We start from the raw sequence: 22,558 nt of genomic DNA on the forward strand, positions 1-22,558 counted from the left end.
GTTTGCATTTGCTTGCTACCACTGAGCACTATATACGGAGACTGAGTTTCCTTTTGTTTCGCCTGCAGTAAATTAAGCGTACCCAGGGGTGTATCCGTGGAGGACATCCGTTTCATTAATACTTCCTGTTCAGCCTTCTTCATTCGTTTTTCGACCTGAAAAGCGTATATAAGCGATATATAAAGTACAAGTCTTCGGAGCTTGAAGAATATTACGCTAGTTTAAGCATCCAAAAAAAATGTAAAAGAGATGATTATTTTTTTCTAGGTTTAACCTTATTTTTTCCTGGACCTTTCCCATGGAACTTGTGAGAAAGATATCGAAAAGCTTCTTTCGCACTCAGAACGTGTCCATCGTCGTCGATGTATTCTAATTTTACGTTCGGTTTAAAACCATCTTTCTCCTTAAATTCAGAGGTTGGGCCGTTAAAACGATCTCTTCTACCGAACTTGTCATCGTCTCTGGAAAACAAAGTAACAGTGGATGAAGTCATCGATTCAGCGCATGGGATGGATAAAATAGACTTTCTCTTTAGCTAGAGAAATTATATATAGCAGCCCATGGAATTCGGTGTTTCGAAATTTACGTTACCGCGAATAGTCATTATCTGAAAATATATAATACTGGATAGCAGACGGTTGCGATTTCAAGATACATTACATTATGCGATTAGAACAACACGAATCTAAACAAGTCAATATAATTACGAAAATTAAATCTGTAATCGTATGTAACATGATTAATTTCAAACTGTTTATGCATTTCTTACGTTGCATATATGTCGTTATTTTTTTTTTAAGAAAAATAAGGGAAAAATATCTAATACGTAATATTATTTGTAAATACTAAAAAAGGTATCAATTAAAAGCAATATGGAAGACCCTTATCCTAAAAATCGTTTCATACCATATTCCACTCATCGAAACATGCAAAATGATTCGCAACATGATTGAAAAATACATACTCCGTAACTAGATTATATATAAACAAATAATTAATAAAATGAAATAAAATTGCGAAATATAACGGGTACTTTAAAGTTTATTTTTGTGCCCCATGTTCGTACATAACCTAGCTATAGAGTAATAGCATTCTTGCAAGTGTTAGATTATTTTTAAATCATTTTGTGAAACAAACTATATATTAACGATACGCGAGGCATAGAAGTTTCTTACTAATTAAACGAATGTGATTTCGATCCACACTGGACTTGTCTAGAATGTTCGTAGAAATCTCGCTTGGCACCAATAGAATCGCATAATATAAACATACCTCAATAAATCCTCTTTTTCAGGCCTCGATCATCTCCGACAAAGTAGTTAACTCTTGTAGCGGTAGCGGATCGTCCATTTCCAAGCACCGAAACCCGGGCTCTATTTAAAACTGTTAACTAACAGTTTGAAATTCACTAATGACTCGTCTAACAAGATTCGCTTGGAATGCATTCAATAGAAGAATATTTCTTATGACCGTTTGCGGTAGACCAGGGTATTCTTGACATAACATTGTGCGAAGTCACTCCCGAATGTGTAAAAAAGCTTCTTCTATTGAATGGTAGTTATACATACTCGATACATACCCGTATGTTTTATCTTCTATCGAGTAGTTCTGAGCCTGTAAGTGAGCAAATCGTGACGCAGACGGCCGGCTACTGTCTTCTTTTTGCAAATAGCCTTTGCTCATTGCGAGTTTTAACGCGCCGCTAACGCCATGTCCAAGCGAAGGCTCTGCGTCTAGAATTGCAGCTTCCATCGCCACGGGTTCCGACGTGCTCTCATCTAAACAGTATGGCAGGTTAAAGCGTTTCATTCAGATATGATTTCAACTGAAAAAACAAGTGTAAATGTATATTGCGGATACCTAATTGGACTGTATTCCATGCGCCACGACCATCGTCTTCTTCTTCATTCGCCGGTGGTTCCTCCTTAACACCGTCAATTTCGAAGTCCTATAATTTTAATCGCAACAGAATGTTAGACAGAATATTAGACAGAGAAACAATAATAAGAACGTTCAATACCATGAGTTCCTGGCCATTCTCTTCTCTATTTCCAGCAAGACCATAAGTAGGTATGTCTCCCAATGTTCTGCAAAATTCTGCGGTAGCATTAAGAACTATGTACCCAGATTGATTTTCTTCTGAAGATGTGGGTTCATGTTTTATAGTTTCAACAACTTGTTCTATGCTCGACAATTGCGATTCTTTTAAGCGTTGAGCTTTCTTCAATGCTAATTGCAATTCTAGTTCTTTGTCATCTTCTTCCAGTTTCACTTCGCTAAGGTCCTCGGTAGGAGCTCCTAAATCATCTACATCTAAATTATCATTTTCTTTCGCGTCGTCGGGTCGTTTGCTTCTTCTGCTTCCAAGATCTCGAAGATAATCGTTACCTTCGGGAATTAAGTCGTCCGCTTTTAGTTTCTTTCTAATTTTTCGAATCTGCAAAATGAAAAAATATTAACACAGTTTTATAAATGTCGACATTATGTTTTTAAACTTACCTTTTTCTTTGGTTTCTTAAACGTTGCGAGTTCTTCGTCATTGTAATATTCGCTAGCTAGTTTTGGCTCCGCTAAGTGCAACGATTCTAATCGTTTATTTGCCAAACATTGTTTAACGTGATCGAGTTTAGATTGTCTGGCATCTTTCATATTAACTCCTAATACGAAATTATCTTTTTTCTCCCCTTCGATCTCTTCATCGTACTTTTCCAAAATAGAATTCTTTGGAAAACCAAACTGATCGAAATTATCATCGTCGTATGCATCGTAACCCGGCTTTTTAGCTTTATTTAAGATATTACGTTGGTAACGTTCCTCGTCCGTTATGTTTACATTGACGAGTACATCTCCACTCTCGTCTAATACAGCTTGATCTTTCAGTGTTAAAATAACTGTTTTACCTTCTTCAAACTTTTCCTATTATACATATAAACATATATTATCACCATTTCAATAAACTTGCACAGTTACTCCATAGCTATTGAAAAATATTACCAATACAATTACTTACAATATTATGTTCTACTTTGAGACCTTTTAAATTCTTTTCTGTATAAGCTGTTTTACGAGCTGTATGTATTTCTTCTTTGACCAAATTACCAATTCCAAATTCCTCATCCAGTTGATCCAACATTTTTGCCTTAAACAAAGATATAAAACAGTAGAATATTCATTCCCATTATTTAAAGCAAACATTTCAATATTCTAGAGAATGTTGTTACCCTTTCTTCAGCCTTTTTCTTCTCCTGATCCAGACGTCTGCTTTTATCAATCCAAGCCTTAGCATCATCATCGGAATCACATTCAGCCAAACCTTTTACTTTGGATAGACTGGCTTCAATTTGTCTTTTCTGTTTCTGAAGACCAATTTTTTCTTTCAACTTCTGGGTCTTTATCTTTTCATTAACATCTGGAGCAGGCTTATGGTAAAATTCTCCCAGATCGTCTTTAATCTTGTTAGGGTCATCTTTAGAAGTACTATCCAGTTCCAAAGGTTTTAAACCTAACTTTGCTCGTAATTTATTTGTCTCCTCGATTGACAAAGAGGTCTGCGCCGTCCCACCCTTGATCGGCGACGGACTCCGTTGCTTGGAAATTTCAGGAGGCGGAGGCGTCGATGGATGCGAAGACTTGGAAATTTTTGGTGGAGGAGGAGCTGTAACTATTTCAACTGAAACAAAACAAATAAATTACAGATTTCTAACTGCGAATGGATCGCTACACAGGCCACTACAGAATGGTTTACGAAAAGCATGGAGCACCGAGAGTACCACCGGACAATAGATCTCTAATACAATAGTAACGAATCAGATAATAACCATCGCTGTCGTAATCCTTGCGCTCTTTTCTTCTGTGCTTTTTATGATGTCTGTGCTTTTCTGATTTTTCGCGTTCAGGCGTATAACTTCGCGATCGGCTACGATGACGCTTCTTTTTCGTGTCCCGGTTCTTCTCAGTTTTATGACGTTTATTCGAACCCATTTTCACTTCTGCGGCTCACAAATCGACAGTCACGATATACCGTTTTGCCTAAGATCTTTTAAAATGTGACAAATTTAACGATAACACCGAATGGACAACTCTTTCTACCATCCACCATTTTTTCAACGCGCACTGGAAATTCTCAGAGTTCTGAATGCTCTGATATCTGAACAATCTGAACGTTATCGTACATGCTGCCAACGTAATTATGCTAAAAGTTCTACAATTGTCATTGTCGTTGCCATCTCGCGGTGAAAGGGTGGAACTAATTTTCGGAGTTTGGTCAGCGCCTCTATCGGGAAAACGCTCAAGTTTGTCCTCGATAGTTCCTTCTTTCACTGTTAGATGGCGCCATTGTCAGTGTTTTTTTACCGACATGATGGTAATTTACCGACAGGTCGGTAAAAAAAAAACACTGACAATGGCGTCATCTAGCAGTGAAAAAAGGAACTATCGAGGACAAACTTGAGCGTTTTCCCGATAGAGGCGCTGACCAAACTCCGAAAATTAGTTCGGTATATTCACCACTAGATGGCTATTTATTTAAGCGAAAATACCGGGAAAATTTCAAAAAGAAAACTAATTATAAAATAAGAAAGACAATACCATGTACAACCAGCATAACAATATAATAAATTATCCCAAACAGTGGAGCTCGGAACAAGTATTACGCTGCTTCATTCAAGGCTAACAAAATTACACTTCGTTGTTTATTCCACTTGAAGTTGCGGAACGAGAAGTTGAAACGCTGCAGTGTTAACTTTACAAAAATGTAATTCTAAATACTATAATTTATGCTTTGAAACAGTCTGTATATTGATTTTGTGGTAGAAATTTAGAGGACAGAGCCGTCCATCCCCTCTATGGTCCCCCTCTAGCCGGGTTGAAATCAATAGGAAACTTGCGCGAACGCGCTTCGTCCTCGCAATAGTGGATCTAGACGTTGCAGAGCCTTAAGCTAATTCTTTCGAGGAACTTTTTTCTCTGAAACATTCTACGAACGTAAAATATCATCGCTACAAAGATACATCTATCCTTCCGTTATCATTTTCTCATTACTTTTCTCTTTGATTTCCGAGGTATTCAATTTTGGAATACGCGAATAGCGAAATAACTAAAAAGTATAGAAGAATGCAAACGAATCATCTGCCCGAATTTTGCGAGTTGTAAAAAGAGTAGTGCGCGAGGAAGAAGTGTAAAACATATGGGGCTCCTGTTGCGCGAAGAGCCAAAGGTTTGTTACTTGGATGGTAGATTCGGACCTGCGTCCTCGTACGATCCATTCGCAGGGTAAATTCGCGGGGTGTTGCGCGCGCGTGACGAAGCGTAGAGACCCGGTAAACGATGGAGAACGCGAAGACGCGATTTTAAACGTTGCGAATTCTCGCGAGGTTTACCAAACCGGGATCGTTCCCCGTCGAGCAGGTTGCTGGCTCGACGCGAGAATTCGTCGGTCCACGAATCGGTGATTGTCGCTTTGGAGAGCGGCCAGTGTTCGACGACGATGGCTGGGAGTCACGTAAGGGAAGTGCGATTTTCATCGTCACACCGTTGGGGTGTGTCGTAGGCGGAAAGGAAAAAGGAAAAAGTTTTTCCAAGGCTTTGCACACAGCTACGCGAAAGAGTCTCTCGAGCACCGCGATGCTGGAGCTTTTAATAATAATCCTAACGTCGACGGGCGCGATCGAGGGTTCGTTACCTCCCGACGACGGGGACAATGTGTTGCACATTGGTGGCATATTCCCGATAGCGGGGGAGGGCGGGTGGCAGGGTGGCCAGGTGAGTAACGATCGTTCGCTTTCATTTTCTGCGCGTTTTAAAAACACACGCCACGTTCGGATTAATTATCTATTTCTCGCGAGCCTTGCGATGGGTAGAAACTAGTATCTTGTTTAACAGGCTTGCATGCCAGCCGTAAATCTGGCCTTGGACGATGTCAACCGCGAGAAGAACTTGCTACCTGGTTTCACGCTCAAGCTCCACTCGAACGATAGCGAGGTACGTCGACGAACGGTTGGTAAAATATTTCTACGCGCATTCTATAGAAAATGTTTCGTTTCAGTGCGAGCCGGGATTGGGTGCCTCGGTGATGTACAATTTGTTATACTCGAAGCCGCACAAATTGATGCTGTTGGCTGGATGCAGCACGGTCTGCACAACCGTTGCCGAGGCGGCGAAAATGTGGAACCTGGTGGTGGTAGGTATCGACAAAGACTCTTTACGGTTCGAAGATGCGCCAAGACGAGGACGATATCTTTGAATGTTTTCAGTTATGTTACGGCGCATCGTCGCCGGCGTTGTCCGATCGAAATAGGTTCCCGACCCTCTTCAGGACCCACCCATCGGCCACGGTCCACAATCCCACGAGAATCAAACTGTTGCAGAAGTTCGGTTGGTCTCGAGTGGCGATTTTGCAGCAAGCCGAAGAAGTGTTCATATCCGTAAGACCGATCTCCTCTGGCGATAGCAGAACGCGTTACGTTTCGTGAACGAAATAAACTGACTTGGGCATTGTTCGACAGACCGTAGAAGATTTAGAAGCGCGCTGCAAAGAGGCAGGCATAGAAATAGTGACCCGCCAGAGCTTCCTGTCGGACCCATCCGACGCGGTGAGGAATCTCCGTCGCCAGGACGCGAGAATAATCGTCGGTCTGTTTTACGTCGTGGCCGCGAGAAGAGTCCTCTGCGAGCTTTATCATCAGAACCTCTACGGCAAGAGTTACGTGTGGTTTTTCATCGGATGGTACGAGGACAATTGGTTCGAGGTGAATTTGGACAAGGAAGGGATCACTTGCACCAAGGACGAGATGAGACAGGCTGCGGAAGGTCACTTGACGACGGAGGCGCTCATGTGGAACCAGAATAACGACACGACGATCAGCGGGATGACGTCCGAGGACTTTAGACAGAGGTTGAACAAAATGCTGAAAGAAGACGGCTACGACATCGACAACAAACGGTATCCGGAGGGGTATCAGGAGGCGCCTCTCGCTTACGACGCGGTTTGGTCCGTCGCGTTAGGTAAAAAATCCATTTATCTTTAGCGAGAATCAATCGCAGAAAGGATTTCGCCTCTTAAACGAATTATTTTCTGATCGCAGCTTTTAACAAAACGATGGAGAAGCTGAGCAAGCAAGGAAACAGCTTGAAGAACTTTACGTACATCGACGAAGAGATAGCCGACGAAATTTACGCCGCCATCAATTCAACTCAATTCCTGGGTGTCTCCGTAGGTGTCGCGAATAAATAGAACGGAAGCTTTGTTTCGCGTGGCGGATCCTTGATCGATTTTCCGTGCTATAGGGGTACGTTGCGTTCAGCTCGCAAGGTGACAGAATTGCGTTGACCCAAATCGAGCAAGTAATCGATGGAAAGTACGTCAAGTTAGGATACTACGACACGCAAAGCGACAATCTGACTTGGAGGAACATGGAAAGATGGATCGGCGGCAAGGTACCGCAAGACAGAACCATCGTGAGGACCGTCTTGAGGACGGTCTCGCTGCCCTTGTTTATATGCATGGGGACTATATCGTCGTTGGGGATCGTGATAGCCATGGGACTGATTATTTTTAATATCTGGAACAGGCATAGAAGGTATTTTCCGTTGTTCCGTTAGATTTTTTACCTATCATTCGATGTTCGTTCGTCGTTTCTTCTCGTCAACGCGCGTTTCAACGTATTTACGCCTGTTATTTTCAGCGTGATTAAATCGTCGCATCCCGTGTGCAACACGATAATGCTGGTTGGGGTGATAGCGTGCTTCGTCTCGGTGTTTCTTTTGGGTATCGACGGTAGATTCGTGTCGGAATGGGAGTATCCAGCGGTCTGCCAAGCGAGAGCATGGATGTTGTCCACTGGTTTCACCTTAGCGTTCGGGGCGATGTTTAGCAAAGTGTGGCGAGTCCATAGACTTACGACGAAAACGAAAGCCGATCAGGCGAAGGTAAGACCGAACGACCGGTGCCCGTCTTTCAATCGCATATATCGCTTTAGCCGTATCTATTCGACGATTAATCACGTGTGGCTACTGTTTTCTAGTCTCTCTCACACGCAGTCTGCACCGCCCCTGCATGGTTCGCAGATCCCGCTCGTACGACCCCGATCTTTAACGTATTCTCGATTCTTTTTAGTTGTTCATGGCTAAACAAAAAGTTTCGTCCATACAGAAGAAAATTCAGCCGTGGAAGCTGTACACGATGGTAAGTGGGTTGTTGGCGGTGGACATGGTGCTCCTGGTCTCCTGGCAGGTGCTCGATCCACTGCAAAGAAAGATCGAGACTTTCCCGCTGGAATCGTCTCCGTTCGGCGACGACGACGCGCGAATCAGACCCGAACTCGAACACTGCGAAAGCGTGCACAATAACGTTTGGCTTGGTGAGTTTACCGACTCGAAGTGTTTCATCGTTTCTATTACCGATCTATTCGACGGCGCTCGGCTGCTCTTCCTTGGCGAATAACTCGATTCGTCCCCTTTTTCCAGGTTTGATGTACAGTTACAAGGGGATCATCCTGGTGTTTGGGTTGTTCTTGGCTTACGAGACGAGGAGCATCAAAGTTAAACAGATCAATGATTCCAGATACGTCGGGATGTCGATATACAACGTGGTCATCCTGTGCGTGATCACAGCACCGGTGACGATGGTCATCGCCAGCCAGCAGGACGCCAGCTTTGCTTTCGTCGCGCTCGCCATCATTTTTTGTTGTTTCTTGAGCATGGCGTTGATCTTTGTGCCGAAAATGATCGAAGTGATCAGACATCCCAAAGACAAAGCCGAGTCCAAGTACAATCCGGACGTGGGTGTGTCAAAGGAGGACGAGGAGAAATATCAAAAGCTTCTCAGGGAGAACGACGAGCTTCAGAAACTTATCGCCGCGGTGAGGAAGCTCTCCGATCTTCGGATCGATGGGTGAATCTTCGGATCCGAATCCGAGGTAATCGGATTTTCTCGTTGTTAATAACGGCCGTCGTTGTCTTCTTTTCCAGAAAGAGGAAAAGATTAAAATCTTGAAGCAGATGTTGGCCGAGCGGGACGCGTCAAAAGGCGGGGGCGGCGTCAACATCCCCAAGGACTCGCTGATAGTGGCCGATTTCGTCACCGGCGAGGGCACCTCGGACAGCGCAATCGGTGGGGGCATTTCTGTTTATACGCGATCATCTCGAGCTTCGGTCTCCGACTTTGAATTCTCGGAATCGTACTTGTAAACACGCGAAACCTCGAGAATCATTACACGAATTTAAGTAACTTGGGACCTAAACGGACGAGCTATATCAAGCTTTTTTCTTACGAATTCGGTTTCGAGGCTCCTCGGTGTCTCTGGAATCTCACGTGACGCATTCACTCTCACTCGCAAATTTGTTTATTTTTACGGAGCAACGCGAACACTTTTTAAATCAAACTACGGGAAGCGAAACTCTCGTTTTACTCGAGACGGTTTCGTTTCGTAGTCGGTACGACGCACGTTGCGCGTTTACGTATTCGGTGTCTAAACGTATAAATGTTTGAATGTATGTGTATACTGTGAAGTAATAGGTGTGCGTATGCGTAGAGAAAATTGTAAATTAAATGTGACTAGTTTTGATCGTTTCGATGCTAAAATCAATCCACGAACGCGCGACTCGTACGTTGTCGCTTCATCGCGAATCGAAACCTGGCCTACAAATAGCGACGAGGCTACGAATGAGGCGCGCCTGTTTCGTTTACAACGACAATTTTCGTTACCTCAAGAGTCTATCGCACAGTTACAGATGTCGCCGATTATCGAGATTATACATTATACGATATATTTGTACAGGGAAATTTTAACGAACTCTACCGTGAACGAACGGTTATTCGACGAGAACGTCGAAGAGACCGTTTACGCGGATACGGACCAAACGCCTCGTGAAACGATTATTGTCGTTGAATTTTTCAATATTTTATGCAACACCCGAATTCGTACGGGTCCAAAACAGACGGCGAAGAGACTTTCCATTTTACCGGAAACACTTCGAATCGTACAGTCCATGCGAGATATGATATAAAAACGTCCGTTCATTCTTGGAAGTTGCATAACTTTTCTTGCATAACTGCTCGTGGTTGCATCCTCCAAGCGTACAATAAAAGACATCGCGAACGTTCGTTTGTCTCACCAGGCCTAGACGTTTCGTTACCGTTCACCCACAGCGTTGGGCAAAATGTTTATTATTTCATTTTAAATCATTTTTCTAGTCGCAAATCAATTGCAAAGTAATCACTGCCCAGCTCTGTTTATGCATTATTTTGCAGCAATTGCAGTTAAATCTCGTTAGACAATCACACGGTCGTTTCCAAATCGCGAATCGATGTGAACCTCATGAAGTCTGCTCCCAAATTGTACGGAACACTCCGCAACGGCACGCGAAATTGGGTATTATCGCGTACAGGCGACGTTCGATCGTAAATAAACGAGTAAAAAACTTGCTAACGAGATTTAAACGCTTCAACTGTTGCGCCATTCATAAATAATTTGGGAGTCTTAATGAGGTAAACGCGATTAGGACCATCCGGCGCGATCGTTCGAACTGCTCGTCTCGAAATCGAGCTAGAATGAAACACTGCTCCGGTCGACCGAAGGAATTATTTATGAATGGTCAAAAAGAAAAAAAAAAAAAACTGAACCCTTGTTTCGCATGATACTCGATGGATTATCGATTTTTCAATTCTTCTTTCTAGAAACGGACCAGGTCGGCTGAAAACGCAAGAGTCCCGTCGATTAGGACGACGAAAGCAATATATGCACGTGCGAACGGGAGAAAAGCTCGCGACAAATCTCCATTTGTCGCTCTGTCTTGCGTCTCTCTTCTCAAACTGTATTAAATACACGTGCAATCCGCCACGGATGTCAGACTCTTATTTTCTAATCGAGAGAGGTCAGAGATCGTACGACTACGATGAATATCCGATTTCCAAAAGTTCCACTTTATCTCAAAAACTAGTTTACCAAATATTACCGACGTGCTTTGAAAATCAACCGGCGTCACGCCTTAAGTCAAAACTAGAAATAGTATACCAAAAAAAAAAAAAAAAAAAAACAAAAGACGGAGATATTCGAGTACATTACTTTTATTCGAACAACGAAGTTCGACTTTTCTAAAATGGAAACGTCAAGACAAATCGAGACGTCGAGCTCGAGAACTGCTTTACAATACATTACCGGGGAGAGGATAATGCGATTTGACTGCAATTCATACGTTATCGGTATACAAGATGATTTATGTACGTGTATAACGTAGATTGGATAAGCCACGGAGCACAAGTTTTTTCCTATGTGCATTTCAATTACGCCACTCTACGTGTACATGGTGTTTAGTAAAATTCTACGAATGTTTCTGTTGTATCGTTTCTAGCGTAATCATCATTGTCGCGTTCATTCTGCGTATTTTTTACTGTACTTCTTCGATCGACTGTCGCGCAGGTAGCGCTTGATACAATTACTACACAACACACAACCACACACACACACACATACATACATATATATACACACACATACATATATATATACACATATATATAGTCTTATCGAACTGTTAAAGAAAGTATCATATATATGTACGTTAGAATATGGAGATATATTTATTTTTAAGTTTTTAAATTATAAAATTCGTTAAAAATTCACACATTGTATCTGTTATTGAAAACCCTGCGCTTGTCGAAAAGTGTTGCCGCTAATCGATCCGATTTTTATCAAATTTTTGCGAGGAATTCACGAATTTCTCCATTCGTTTAAAAATGTTATAGCAAAATGACACGAATGATCTTTAAAGAAATACATATATTTAATACATCGTAGATGCAAATGGCGATTACGAAAATATATCATACAAATGAATATACAATTGTATTAAAAAAAAAAATCGAATAAACGTAGTTGCGATTTACCAGCAAGATTGTAACAGTTTAAAAAAGAATTTAAATGCTCCGCGATGTCACGTGACGTGAGTTGCGCGCAAAAGCGGGAATTCGTGTTCGTGGCGCATGTCAACCGCCATGTTCGTTGCACTGTCGTTTATACGAAATTGTAAGGCGCGCGCGCGGTAAATCGTGTTTTTGTCGTGCGTGGAATTCCGTTTAATTAGAAAGATGTCATTTGGCACAGGATTCGGAGTGACAACTTCGACGCCTGCACCTGCCTTTGGTTTTGGTTCTACGGCGTCTACGGCTGCAACACCAGTGAAACCAGGTAAGTCAGTTTGTTTTAGGTTATGTTGCATTTCGAATTTCCTTCTGTTACATGTGACTTATTTGGGAAATTTCGTGTTCCGTTGATACGTATCTTTTTACAGGCTTAATATTTATTACGAAATACATTGTTGTCGATATTTATAGGACGTCAGTCCGACCGATTACTCAGATTTCTAGTATGCTGTTTCATCTTGATTCCGATTTGAAACAAAATTCACTCCCGTTTGCATAATCGTATCGCGATGCTTCGTACCTGGAGCGATGCTATCTTTGTTAAAAAAGTATTTCTCGTACTAATCTCTCGACGAACCGTTACTCGTTTTATTAGTACTTTGGGATATTTTATCTAGCAGTGGCTGATTTATACCGGTACATCCTGGTTCACATTCTGTGTCAGATTTACCAAAGAAATTCCTTCTTCTTTTTGATCTAGCTATAAGACACGCTGTGATGCAGCACATAAATAATATAACCACAAGCGCGCTTAATAAAGCAACTAAAACCGAAGAATGTCCTTCGGATCTGCCATTAGCATTGATTGTTTCATCTGTAGACATCATAGCTTGCACGTATCTTGATGTAGATTGTAAATCAATTCTTGGAGTTGCATATTTCATTTTAGGGCTTGTTTCATCTAAATCATACATTTCATTTGGTATTTTACCTAATGTTGTTATCATAACTTCAGCTGTAACATCCTTAAACAAAAGTTAGTCTATTGTAATAAGTTTCTTTTATCTAAATAATATGGTGGTGTATGTTATATATCATTTGTGTATTCCAACTGGTTGTAAAATATACCCCAATTGCTACATCCGTAGTACCAAATTCATGCAGCAGTTCCGTAGCAGTTTCTTTAGTTCCATCGGCACGGCGGAATACTATTTTGCTACCAGACATTGTGGCAACCTTAAATAACTTATGCGCGAGTTGTCCATATTTGCTATCCTGTTAAATTTTCTTTCTAGATATTAAGCTTTCTAATTCTTACAAGTGCTTACATATAATGGCCATACCTGACTTTGCTGATTTATGTACGACATGTTTGGATGATGTGTGTTAATTGTGATTTAATATTTTCTAGTATTTCTGTATGATTTGGAACCACTGTATGTATTATAATATTTCTAATGTATTCAATGTATTCGCGATACGCGTAATTAATAAATTCCACGGACGAATAAAACGTAACTTATTGTCGCGATTGCGTGTAAGACATATTTTGTCATTTGCTTGATTCCCTTTTTCGGAGCATTTTCAAGTCAATAAAAACAAAAAAGCCAATTTTTGTGTCAAGAAGATTGCATAATTTCACGTCGTATGTGAATTATTTCGTAACATTCGTTTAACGTACATAAGTGCGATGTATTTATTCTATTTATAGATTTTTAAATTCGATCATCGTAGTGTGAATCGTGAGTGTGTGCACGTGTCGTAATAAAGAAAATATGGTAATATTTGTTAATAATTATTTTATGGAAGTATAAATACTTGGATTACTGTAAAACTAATCCGTCGGCAGGATTTGGAACACCATCTTTTGGATTTAGTACACCTGTAACTTCGACTCCGAGTCTGTTTGGTTCTTCTTCGACCCCTGCGACCGGGGCATTTGGCACCGGTACTGGATTCGGAACTCCGGCTGCTACCGGTTTCGGTAGCACTGCTACAACTGGTTTCGGCGCGACGCCTGCATTTGGTACGACTCCTACTAGCGGATTTGGAACCACTCCAGCCTTTGGTACCACGCCAGCTTCGACGGCAACTGGATTTGGTGCGACTTCAAGTTTTGGTAGCACGCCTGCTTCGACGACGGGTTTTGGTGGATTTGGGACTACCACGACATCTTCGTTAGGGTTTGGTGGGTTCAGCGGTTTTGGAACAGCGACGACTACGTCTGCACCCTCATTTTTTGGAGGATTTGGTACTACGAGTACACCATCCGCTGGTTTTGGTACATCCACTGCCTTTAGCGGGTTCGGAACAAAACCGACAACTACAACTACAACCACTGGTTTTGCTGGTTTTGGAACAGGTCGGTTCCGATATAACTCCGTCCTCTCTTATCGATATAAGGTTCGTTGACGTTAAATTTTTCGAACAGGTACAGGATTCGGTGGCTTTGGAATCGGGTTAGGGCAACCTCAACAGCAGCCGCAGTTTCAACAACAGCAACAACAGCAACCAACTGCTAACACTATATCGGAAGCACTATATAATGCCGTTTTTAATTGTCAGTTGTATAACGACGAACGCGACAATATCATCGCCAGATGGAATCTTTTGCAATCTCTGTGGGGTACTGGAAAAGCTTACTATTCTATGAACGCACCAGCGATCGATCTTACTCAAGAAAACCCGCTATGTAGATTTAAGGCTATAGGGTATAGTCGTATGCCCGAAGCTGACAACAACGAAGGGCTCGTTGTACTCTGTTTTAATAAAAAGAAAAAAGATGTGAAAGAGGGCGAGGTACAGTTGATCGGTTTTATAAATAATATTTTGGGGAATAAGCCCAACTTATCATTAACGGTGGACAATATGAAAGCAGTCGGAGAGGAGAAGAGTCAGGTGACCATCTTTGTTACCGAAAAGGGAATTACGGGAGCCCCAAGAAAAATTCCCGCTAACGAATTGGTCGCGTATTTATCGCAACCGATGCAGAAACAGCAATTGGTGCAAAATGGCGTGGAAGACATATTACCTTTAGTTAAACTAGATCCTACCCAGCTCAAAGAATATTTAGACAATCCACCGTGCTCCATCGATCCTAGATTATGGAAACAGGCTCAGTTGGATAATCCTAATCCGGAACTTTATATACCAGTACCGATGATTGGGTTCCAGCAAGTGAAACACAGATTAAAGTGCCAAGAGGAAGAAACGACCAGGCATAGAAATTTTCTGGACTTGGCGGCGGAAGAGATACAGAAATTGCAGAGACAACACACGGCGATACAAGCTAGGCTTAAAGAGCATAGAAGAACTTTGCTGGAACTCCAACACCGGGTATTGCAGGTAAGCATCTCTTACTTCTTTAATCGTAAATTCCATCCGAGTCTATTTATTTTTACGCCTGTATTTTTTCGTTAGGTATTGGTACGTCAGGAAATCACGCGGAAAGTTGGATTGTCTCTGCAACCGGAGGAAGAAGTTTTGACGCGCAGGTTCGAAGCTATGCATTCGCAAATCAGCGCGCCGACTCAATTCAAGGGTAGAATTAGCGAAATGCTTTCTCAGTTGAGAATGAGGAGTCATGTAGACCCTCAAAATCAGGAGAGATACGCGATGGACCCTATAGCGCAGGACGATATAAAATCGGTATGCGAGAAGCGATACGCCTAAAATAAATATAACCTTGTAAAAATGTGTATAACTTTTCGTTATTCGTTTGTTTCAGTACCTTACGATGGAGCAACACGGCATGGGACAGCTTATAGCAACGATAAATTCCGATTTAGAAAGTTTAAAAATCATTAAAGACGGCATGTCAAACCTTTTGATGAGTCAGAATCATATATCGTGAGAATTACAGTTAGTTCCGTAAGTTATCCCCGTTTTCGTTTTTGTATAAAAGGAATTCTTGCACCTTTGATATTCGGTGCCATATTTATTTTTTATTCGTTTCGCATTTGTCGAGATTTTTGTTGTTGATCGTACGCGTATACGCGATTTATTTGCGCCGAAAACAATGTTGTCAATTAAAATAATTTTCCACTCGTTACACGGCTGTTAATGACAGGGATTGCCTTTTTAAGCGGAACACTCGAGAAACAAATGGAAACGTTGAGACGCGTTTATATTTAGGATACCGACGGAAAATAATAGGTATTGTTACATACAGAGAAGAATAAAGAATTTTTACATAAATAATGTGCTTTTATTGAATAGGTTCATGTCGTTAAACACACACTTCATCAGAAACGCACATAATTTCCTCCATACATCGTAACTTTTTGGATGACTATATCTTATACGTAATATATCTTTATATACATATTATACATAGGCGTTTAGTATAAAATATCCGGTTACTCTCGATCGCGCGTCATCTCTCAAAGGCCTTATTATACAGAGGTTTTTCCTACCATAACGTTACATCGGACTTTCGTCGGGCACATACAACACATTAAGATTGAGCAAATCTTGTTCGGTTCCCAAACTCTTTCTTCGTCGACGGCTATTACAACGTATTACGATATATTTGGTTTCGCAGTCTAATCAAAACGGACAACTTCCTCGTTAAGATCAATCTTTCTTTTCACCGGTGCGTTTCATCGATATCGAACTCTATCATCCACTTTGGTCCCGAGTAATTGGTATGCAAAGATCGAGTAAATTTTGTCTCTAATAGTACCGGTTCTCAAACATTCGATACATCCTCGAAACGTATGCGTCTAATGACTCGAATCGTGGGACGCAAAAACCAACCGTGGCCCGAGCAGAATTCAAGGCAATTCGCGAACGCTCGAGATCGTCCTGCCGGTATCGAAATACGTACGGTTTGAGTAATATTTTTGTTCGCGTGCCAAGAAAAAAGGTATCGATTCCAGGACGACCTCGAGAACGTTTAACACCGGCCACGGCAGGTAGCTTGAGATACCAGCCACGGAATCTGAAACGTGACTCCTCGACTCATGGAAAAGGACGTAGGCGATCGATAGTCGATCCTAGATCAGGCTACGCGACGCTTGGCGCAACGTCACGGACATTTCGTTACTTATTGACCGTCAGATCCAGGGGAAGATCTTGCTCCATTTCGACGACATTCTCATTTTTTACCCGAAGATCTTGTCCGCAGCTGTTGTTCGTGTCCACGATGTTGCCCCATACGTTTTGCAGCCCGTATTGCAGATCTACCGTGCCTAGCAGGTGTCTGAAGAGAGGATTTTGCGCCTTGAGGATCAGGTCCGAGAGGATCTTCGTCTTCTCGAGGATGTTGTCGTTGCTGTGCACGCAACACTTGCGACGACAGCAACAATCGTTTGCATCGCTACAGACCTCCTCTTTGATAGGTGTTTGCTCGACCTCCATCTTGATATCGTCCGCTCGTTTTATCACAGAATTCCTCGTCTGCTCGCAGACCATCGCGTTGCTCTCCTTCTTGCAGGGCGTGCTGTTGACGATCGACTCGATGTTCCTGTAGTCGACGGTACAAACTTTACTCGAGTGTTCGACGGGCTCCTCGGTCTTTATAGGCGTCGATTGTCCAATGCAAGACGACAAAGAGTCGGAAACATGACGAGGACTGGTTTGAGGCGATCTAATCGGTTGACTCTCGCCGATGATCACGTTATTGGTAACGTACATAGGATTCGCTTGAATCTTATCAGGTAATATGTAGCTCTCATCGTAGATCCTCGTATAGATCTTCGCGTCCTGCTCGTATGGTTTCCTCGGCATGATTTGATCCTGTTCTTTGCATTGTTCTTGCAAATTATACATGTTGTTCCATTCGACGAAGTTTCTTTGCTCTTCGAAACTGTAGCTGATCTTTGGGCTCGACCCCGATATGCTGCTCTCGATGCTGCTGTCCTTCTTATCCGATTCGGAATGAGTGCTGCTGCTCTGTTTCTCCGGCGAGGTGACATCGAACCTCGTCTTCTCCTGGGAATTGTTCTCGTCGAAACTCTTCTCCTGAACTTTGTCGTTATTGTTCACGTAGTGTCTGTACGTTTTAACGTGCTTGCGCAACGACGAGGGATCCGTGTACCTCTTCGGGCAACCCGGGACCTTGCAACAATACGGTTTGTCCACGGCGTGGGTCCTGGTGTGCTTGAACCTGTCCGAGGAGTTGGAATAAGCCTTGTTGCAACCTTCAACGGGACAGACGTACGGCCGTTCGCCAGTATGAGAACGAGCGTGGATTTTCAGGTTCTCCGCTCGGCTGAAACTTTTGTCGCATTGGAAACAGTGGTGCGGTTTCTCGTTCGTGTGCGTTCGGACGTGGACCAGCATCTTGTATCTACGATCGAGGTAAAGACAACGTCAGTGTTATTATTACTTATTAATATCTACAGGGGTTAAACGGTTTTCACCGACGGATTGTAATTCTCGATCAAGAGAAAATTCTGCTTACCTGGCATTGAAACCTCGTTCACCTCTCGCGCATCCTTCCCATCCACAATAAAAGAGTCCTCGTGGTCCCGGCGCGGCATGGAGTCGCGCGACGTGTCCTGCCAGTTGTTCCAAGGACGTGAACCATCGACCACAATTTTGCCATCTGCAATCGGAACGAGAAAAGTTAGCGTCTTCGCGATACGTATAACGTCGATCGTACGAAAATAGTCGTGGAACGGTTAAGAGCGACGAGTAAAGAATGACTGATCTTTGGTCGGTCAATGATTTCGATCAACCGGATCGTTCAAGGCCAATATCTCGAATCTTTCGCCTGTTCTTTCACCGTCGATCGATCTATCTATATACTTGTTTCTTCTGTCGCTCATTTACCGAGAGATTCTAAATATATAACCGACGCGCGCGATGAGACAAATTTTGCGTTTCGATCGATCGCGTATTCGCCATGCGTCTCAACTGCGATAACACGCTTTTATTTATTTTTCAACAAATTTGCGAAACCTTAGCCTAAAAATGTTAAATTACATAGTAGCTGACTGCAAATACAGCCTGGGCTCGATGCGCTGTCCGGTTGTTAGTATCGACGCACGATTTGCGTCAGGAACGTCCGTTCGACCGACCAATTGATACCAATTCCGACGATTGTGCAATTGGCGTCGCTTGACACCAGTTGCTATTCCAGTCAACGGCATAGCGTTCCACGAATCGGCGTCTATGAGCACTCCGGGATAGAGGTCACGGATCAAGGTAACGTCGCGGGTATTTTATCGGTTAACCGTCTGATCCGACCCCCTGTCGAATCAGCGCATGTCCCGAGTTGTTTTCGCACTTTTCTCCATCGTTTCGAGCGTATCTGTTACTTGCCACGTTTCCGCGAACGTATCCCATGTACGCGCGATTCGCCAAGTCTCGCGAATCATCCGCGACGTTTCTAATAGCAAACTCAACGATCCCCGAGTCGCGCGATTCATCGCATTCTAGGATGTCTAATTCGACAATGTACGAGGACGGACTTTGCACGATATTCCGGTTTCAGTGACGATAAGAGGACGTTCGCCGAGTTCACGAGGCTAACGCATGCAAGGCATGCGCGCGTAACAAGTTCTTGCCACGATAAACGATCGCATTCGCAAACGATGTCGCGTCGCTGGTCGAGATCTTCGACTAATCTTCGAAATGATAACCTGCTTGCAAGTATACGTTTAACGTAATTATAATCTCGACTGGCTGTGTCGTACAACGTTTTCGATTGTGGCTGCAGCCAACTTCGGTATACCGATATCTATATACGTAATAATAATGTAATAAAAATGGACAGATAAGAAGGAAAAAAAGGATAAGGGGAATGCGAACGTCAACGTTGTTAACTAAAGAGACCACGAAGAGAGCCAGCGAACGCGACGCGCACCTCGCGTATACTTGCACTTTGCTACTCGCGAGGTTATCGAGATGTGCCTTCTTCCGTGATTATAAACATTCGGATGTACTCGTGACGAGGCTCGTTCTTTTTTGCAAGACGTGCTTCGATTACGCAAATTTTGTACCAGCTACGACGAAGGTCGACAGTGTCAGGAGTTCGTTGGCTCTCGAACGGTGCCTGTAAATTCGACGAATCGCGTTACCGGGGATTGAAAATTTATTTATTCGACGATACCAAAAATATAATAAACGCGTAAAAATGATTCCTTATCGACGTACCGAAAGACTTGCAAAATTTTCAAGAAATTTTTCGTCGTTTACAGCTATCATTGTTTAATTTCGTATTCGTTTCAAGTAATCGTCTGGTAACGCTACGGGTGGCGTAGTTACGACGCGACCACAGGGAAATTTTAAGTCTTGGACGAACCGCGAGAGTGTTTCTCGATATCGCGACGGATGCGGAAAACTGGTTGTAACTGGAATACTCCGTATGACGCGTATTTCGCGATAAATTAGCGTCACTTTGGCGAGAGAAGCGTGGAATCTTTGGCGAATTGCACGCCTCGCTCGGAAACGTGTCCGCGATCTCCTGGATAAAGGTGTGCGTTCGCGTGAGGTTAAAGTCGAGGCGTTTTATATTTCTTATTTGTGTGCGTTTGAAAAGCATGTGACATCGTGGTGGTCGATTAGAAAAGACGAATACGTTGACGACGATAAGTAGAACTTGAGTTGATTATGCGATATCGAGTCGCGACACTTCGTCGTAAATAAAGGAACGACTTGGCTAAACCGCGATTGGTTCGAATTAGTCGGAAAATTGATTTGAACGAGTTACCTGCATTTTAGTTGGGCGTTCTCCCCGCGTCGAATGGAGCCGAGTTCCAAGCTGGAACTGGAGGCGTCGGAGTCGCTGTGCGCAGGACTAGGTGGACCACCGTTCGCCAGGCCGCCAGGGATGACGGCTAGTCCTGGCAACGCGGCCGACGGAGATGTTGTTCCGAGTTCCTCCTCGACCGGCATCCTTCGCGGCCAAACCGGAAGGTCCAGCGTCGGCTGTTGACGAAGGCTGAGACTCCCGTAGTAGTTGGAGTTCGGGCTGGTCGAATAACCGGAAATCGGGCTGTAAAAACCCGGGACCGCTCCTAGCAGGGTGCCCGGGTAACGAGCGGCGCCGTACGGACCAACGTGGTTTGGCATTCTACCCGGAACGTGAACGATCATCTTTATTCCCCGTTTGGTTGTTCGTTTCTTTTTCGACCCAGCTAATTCGACCAAAGACGTGCAAATTTCCCCGCGATCGGTCCTCTTAATTGGACGCTCGTTTTAATTAGCCCGTTTAATACCCCGATAATAGAATCGTGGAAACTCGGTGGCCGTGTTCTCCTCCAGCGAAGAGAGGACGAGAGGAATTTACGAGCGGATTTCGTGTTCTCTTTGCCCGATCGTATCGCTGAAAGGTTTAAAGCTTCGCTCGGGTCGCTCTCCGCGGCTTCTTCGTCCACTTATGAAATCTCAGAGGTTAGCTTGCCGAGGTCTTTTTGTTTCTTTATTTGTTATTTTGCGTTTCGGCAAATCGGTTTCAGTCGCGGAGCATTCGGTTTCGATGACGATTCCGTCTCGTGCCCTCGAAACCTTGGTCTTACCGAAGACTTTCGAAGACACCGTTCCTCCCCCTCGTTTCCTCGGGCTGTGTTCGACGGAGGAAGCGATACGTGTATCGGTAACGATCGCGAACAAGACGTTCCAGGTCTTGCCAGCTCAGGAGCCTCTTTCCCTTCTCTCGATCTCCACGATTTCCCTGAGCACCGATAGCAACAAGTCGCCCACGGTAACACAGTACGCTCACATACACACAATCGCCCTTAGCGCGCGCACCCTTTTGTCACTGAGGTCCGAGTCCGTATCGTCAGATATATTTGAATCGGTTGGACTTGAGTATACGGTAGCTCAGGAACTGTTTGCTGTACTCGATCGAGAACATAACTAGGCAGGCTCGCGACAGATTCATCAAACACAGCCACGCTCTCACCGAAATCGTCGTCGCCGTTCGTCCCTTCGCTCGGAATAGAACAAATTCGTCGATCGATGGGACTTGAACCTCCCCGGATGAACAAGGAAACACCGCTACGAATCCGAAATGATTCTTCCCATCCGACGCTAAAACAACGCGATCTCCATCTTTGCTCGCGTATCGTGTTCCTTGATCTCCGTTCGAGTGTTCCTCGAGTCTTATCTGCCAGCAAAGATCTACTTGGTCCCGACCGTGCGACGCGTCGATGATCGCCGTTACCCCCAAGGGACGTCTATGGCGTATCTCGGTGGTTAACCACTGATAGGACACTCGCGGAGTTCAAGACCGTGAAGGATAGATCGAAGAGCCTCGGTAGCCTCATATATAGCCGCGCTATCGTCGCCGATAACGCCCCGCGCCCCTCTGCCACGTCTCACTAATACACAGATGCTGATAACGCCGTAATCTCGTCGACTCTTGGTAGACGATGCGTCAGTGTACGTACCATTCGCCCGAGAGTTCTCGCGACATACCGATTCGTTCAAAAGTGGTGGACGCTCGAGACGTTATCGCGTCGAAGATGCTGCTTGCACGTGCCGGAATTTTCGGTAAAGCGTCGTCTTTGTTACGAAGTACGCGTACGTTCGACGCTTTGACGCGAATTTCTGGGAATTTAAGCTAAGGAATGAAATCAGTTTTTCGTTCGCGATCTTGAAATGTCTTCAAAGACCACGTAGGATGGTTGAGGCTCGAGGGAAAGTTATACCGATACAGTAGAGGGAACCCTAAAAACGCGAGAAGACGAGAGAAGAACTGGCGGACATGGTTCCTCGAAAACAAGGAAAGTAAGATGAAATTCTGTG

General features: G+C 43.6%; 5 protein-coding genes across 9 annotated transcripts in view; 2 read left to right on the plus strand and 3 right to left on the minus strand.

Annotated features, from left to right (window-relative positions):
• LOC128881292 (U4/U6.U5 tri-snRNP-associated protein 1) overlaps nucleotides 1-4,140 on the minus strand; it is a 5,672-nt gene extending 1,532 nt beyond the window's left edge. Inside the window, exons 1-9 of one of the 2 annotated variants that reach the window (XM_054132217.1) lie at nucleotides 3,819-4,138; nucleotides 3,222-3,670; nucleotides 3,011-3,139; nucleotides 2,500-2,916; nucleotides 2,021-2,437; nucleotides 1,861-1,948; nucleotides 1,580-1,778; nucleotides 275-461; nucleotides 1-155 (exon numbers count right to left, since the gene is read on the minus strand). In XM_054132217.1, coding sequence (XP_053988192.1) covers nucleotides 1-155; nucleotides 275-461; nucleotides 1,580-1,778; nucleotides 1,861-1,948; nucleotides 2,021-2,437; nucleotides 2,500-2,916; nucleotides 3,011-3,139; nucleotides 3,222-3,670; nucleotides 3,819-3,981 — 2,204 coding nt within the window. In that variant the 5' untranslated portion in view covers nucleotides 3,982-4,138. Of the gene's footprint in view, nucleotides 156-274; nucleotides 462-1,272; nucleotides 1,391-1,579; nucleotides 1,779-1,860; nucleotides 1,949-2,020; nucleotides 2,438-2,499; nucleotides 2,917-3,010; nucleotides 3,140-3,221; nucleotides 3,671-3,818 lie in introns of those variants that run through there. The other variant, XR_008458036.1, reaches the window with a different exon arrangement.
• Nucleotides 4,141-4,998: 858 nt separating this feature from the next.
• Nucleotides 4,999-11,039, plus strand: LOC128881291 (gamma-aminobutyric acid type B receptor subunit 1). 3 transcript variants are annotated; one of them, XM_054132215.1, is made up of 12 exons: nucleotides 5,008-5,760; nucleotides 5,881-5,979; nucleotides 6,044-6,178; nucleotides 6,252-6,422; nucleotides 6,504-7,002; nucleotides 7,083-7,210; nucleotides 7,285-7,577; nucleotides 7,683-7,926; nucleotides 8,150-8,357; nucleotides 8,464-8,858; nucleotides 8,968-9,109; nucleotides 10,676-11,039. In XM_054132215.1, the coding sequence occupies exons 1-12, from the start codon at nucleotides 5,623-5,625 to the stop codon at nucleotides 10,693-10,695; spliced, it is 2,472 nt and encodes an 823-aa protein (XP_053988190.1). In that variant the 5' UTR covers nucleotides 5,008-5,622; the 3' UTR covers nucleotides 10,696-11,039. The 3 variants fall into 3 exon arrangements, with proteins under 3 accessions (XP_053988188.1, XP_053988190.1, XP_053988189.1); XM_054132214.1 differs by having other exon boundaries at nucleotides 5,009-5,760; nucleotides 8,114-8,357; XM_054132213.1 differs by having other exon boundaries at nucleotides 4,999-5,760; nucleotides 8,114-8,357; nucleotides 8,968-11,039.
• An 884-nt stretch (nucleotides 11,040-11,923) lies between these two features.
• Nucleotides 11,924-16,060, plus strand: LOC128881293 (probable nucleoporin Nup54). The gene is made up of 5 exons (XM_054132218.1): nucleotides 11,924-12,185; nucleotides 13,710-14,222; nucleotides 14,292-15,205; nucleotides 15,281-15,508; nucleotides 15,588-16,060. The coding sequence occupies exons 1-5, from the start codon at nucleotides 12,086-12,088 to the stop codon at nucleotides 15,711-15,713; spliced, it is 1,881 nt and encodes a 626-aa protein (XP_053988193.1). The 5' UTR covers nucleotides 11,924-12,085; the 3' UTR covers nucleotides 15,714-16,060.
• Nucleotides 12,193-13,703, minus strand: LOC128881295 (uncharacterized). The gene is made up of 2 exons (XM_054132221.1): nucleotides 12,989-13,703; nucleotides 12,193-12,885 (listed from the first exon to the last, which is right to left on the minus strand). Exons 1-2 carry the CDS (start codon nucleotides 13,085-13,087, stop codon nucleotides 12,481-12,483), a joined length of 504 nt encoding a protein of 167 aa, XP_053988196.1. The 5' UTR covers nucleotides 13,088-13,703; the 3' UTR covers nucleotides 12,193-12,480.
• LOC128881294 (zinc finger and BTB domain-containing protein 49-like) lies at nucleotides 16,046-22,058 on the minus strand. 2 transcript variants are annotated; one of them, XM_054132219.1, is made up of 3 exons: nucleotides 20,520-22,058; nucleotides 18,267-18,410; nucleotides 16,046-18,152 (listed from the first exon to the last, which is right to left on the minus strand). In XM_054132219.1, exons 1-3 carry the CDS (start codon nucleotides 20,903-20,905, stop codon nucleotides 16,904-16,906), a joined length of 1,779 nt encoding a protein of 592 aa, XP_053988194.1. In that variant the 5' UTR covers nucleotides 20,906-22,058; the 3' UTR covers nucleotides 16,046-16,903. The 2 variants fall into 2 exon arrangements, with proteins under 2 accessions (XP_053988194.1, XP_053988195.1); XM_054132220.1 differs by lacking the exon at nucleotides 20,520-22,058 and adding an exon at nucleotides 18,791-20,021.
• Nucleotides 22,059-22,558: the final 500 nt, after the last annotated feature.

This window comes from Hylaeus volcanicus, chromosome 8 (genome assembly GCF_026283585.1).
Source record: "Hylaeus volcanicus isolate JK05 chromosome 8, UHH_iyHylVolc1.0_haploid, whole genome shotgun sequence".
NCBI classification, from domain to species: Eukaryota; Metazoa; Arthropoda; class Insecta; order Hymenoptera; family Colletidae; genus Hylaeus; species Hylaeus volcanicus.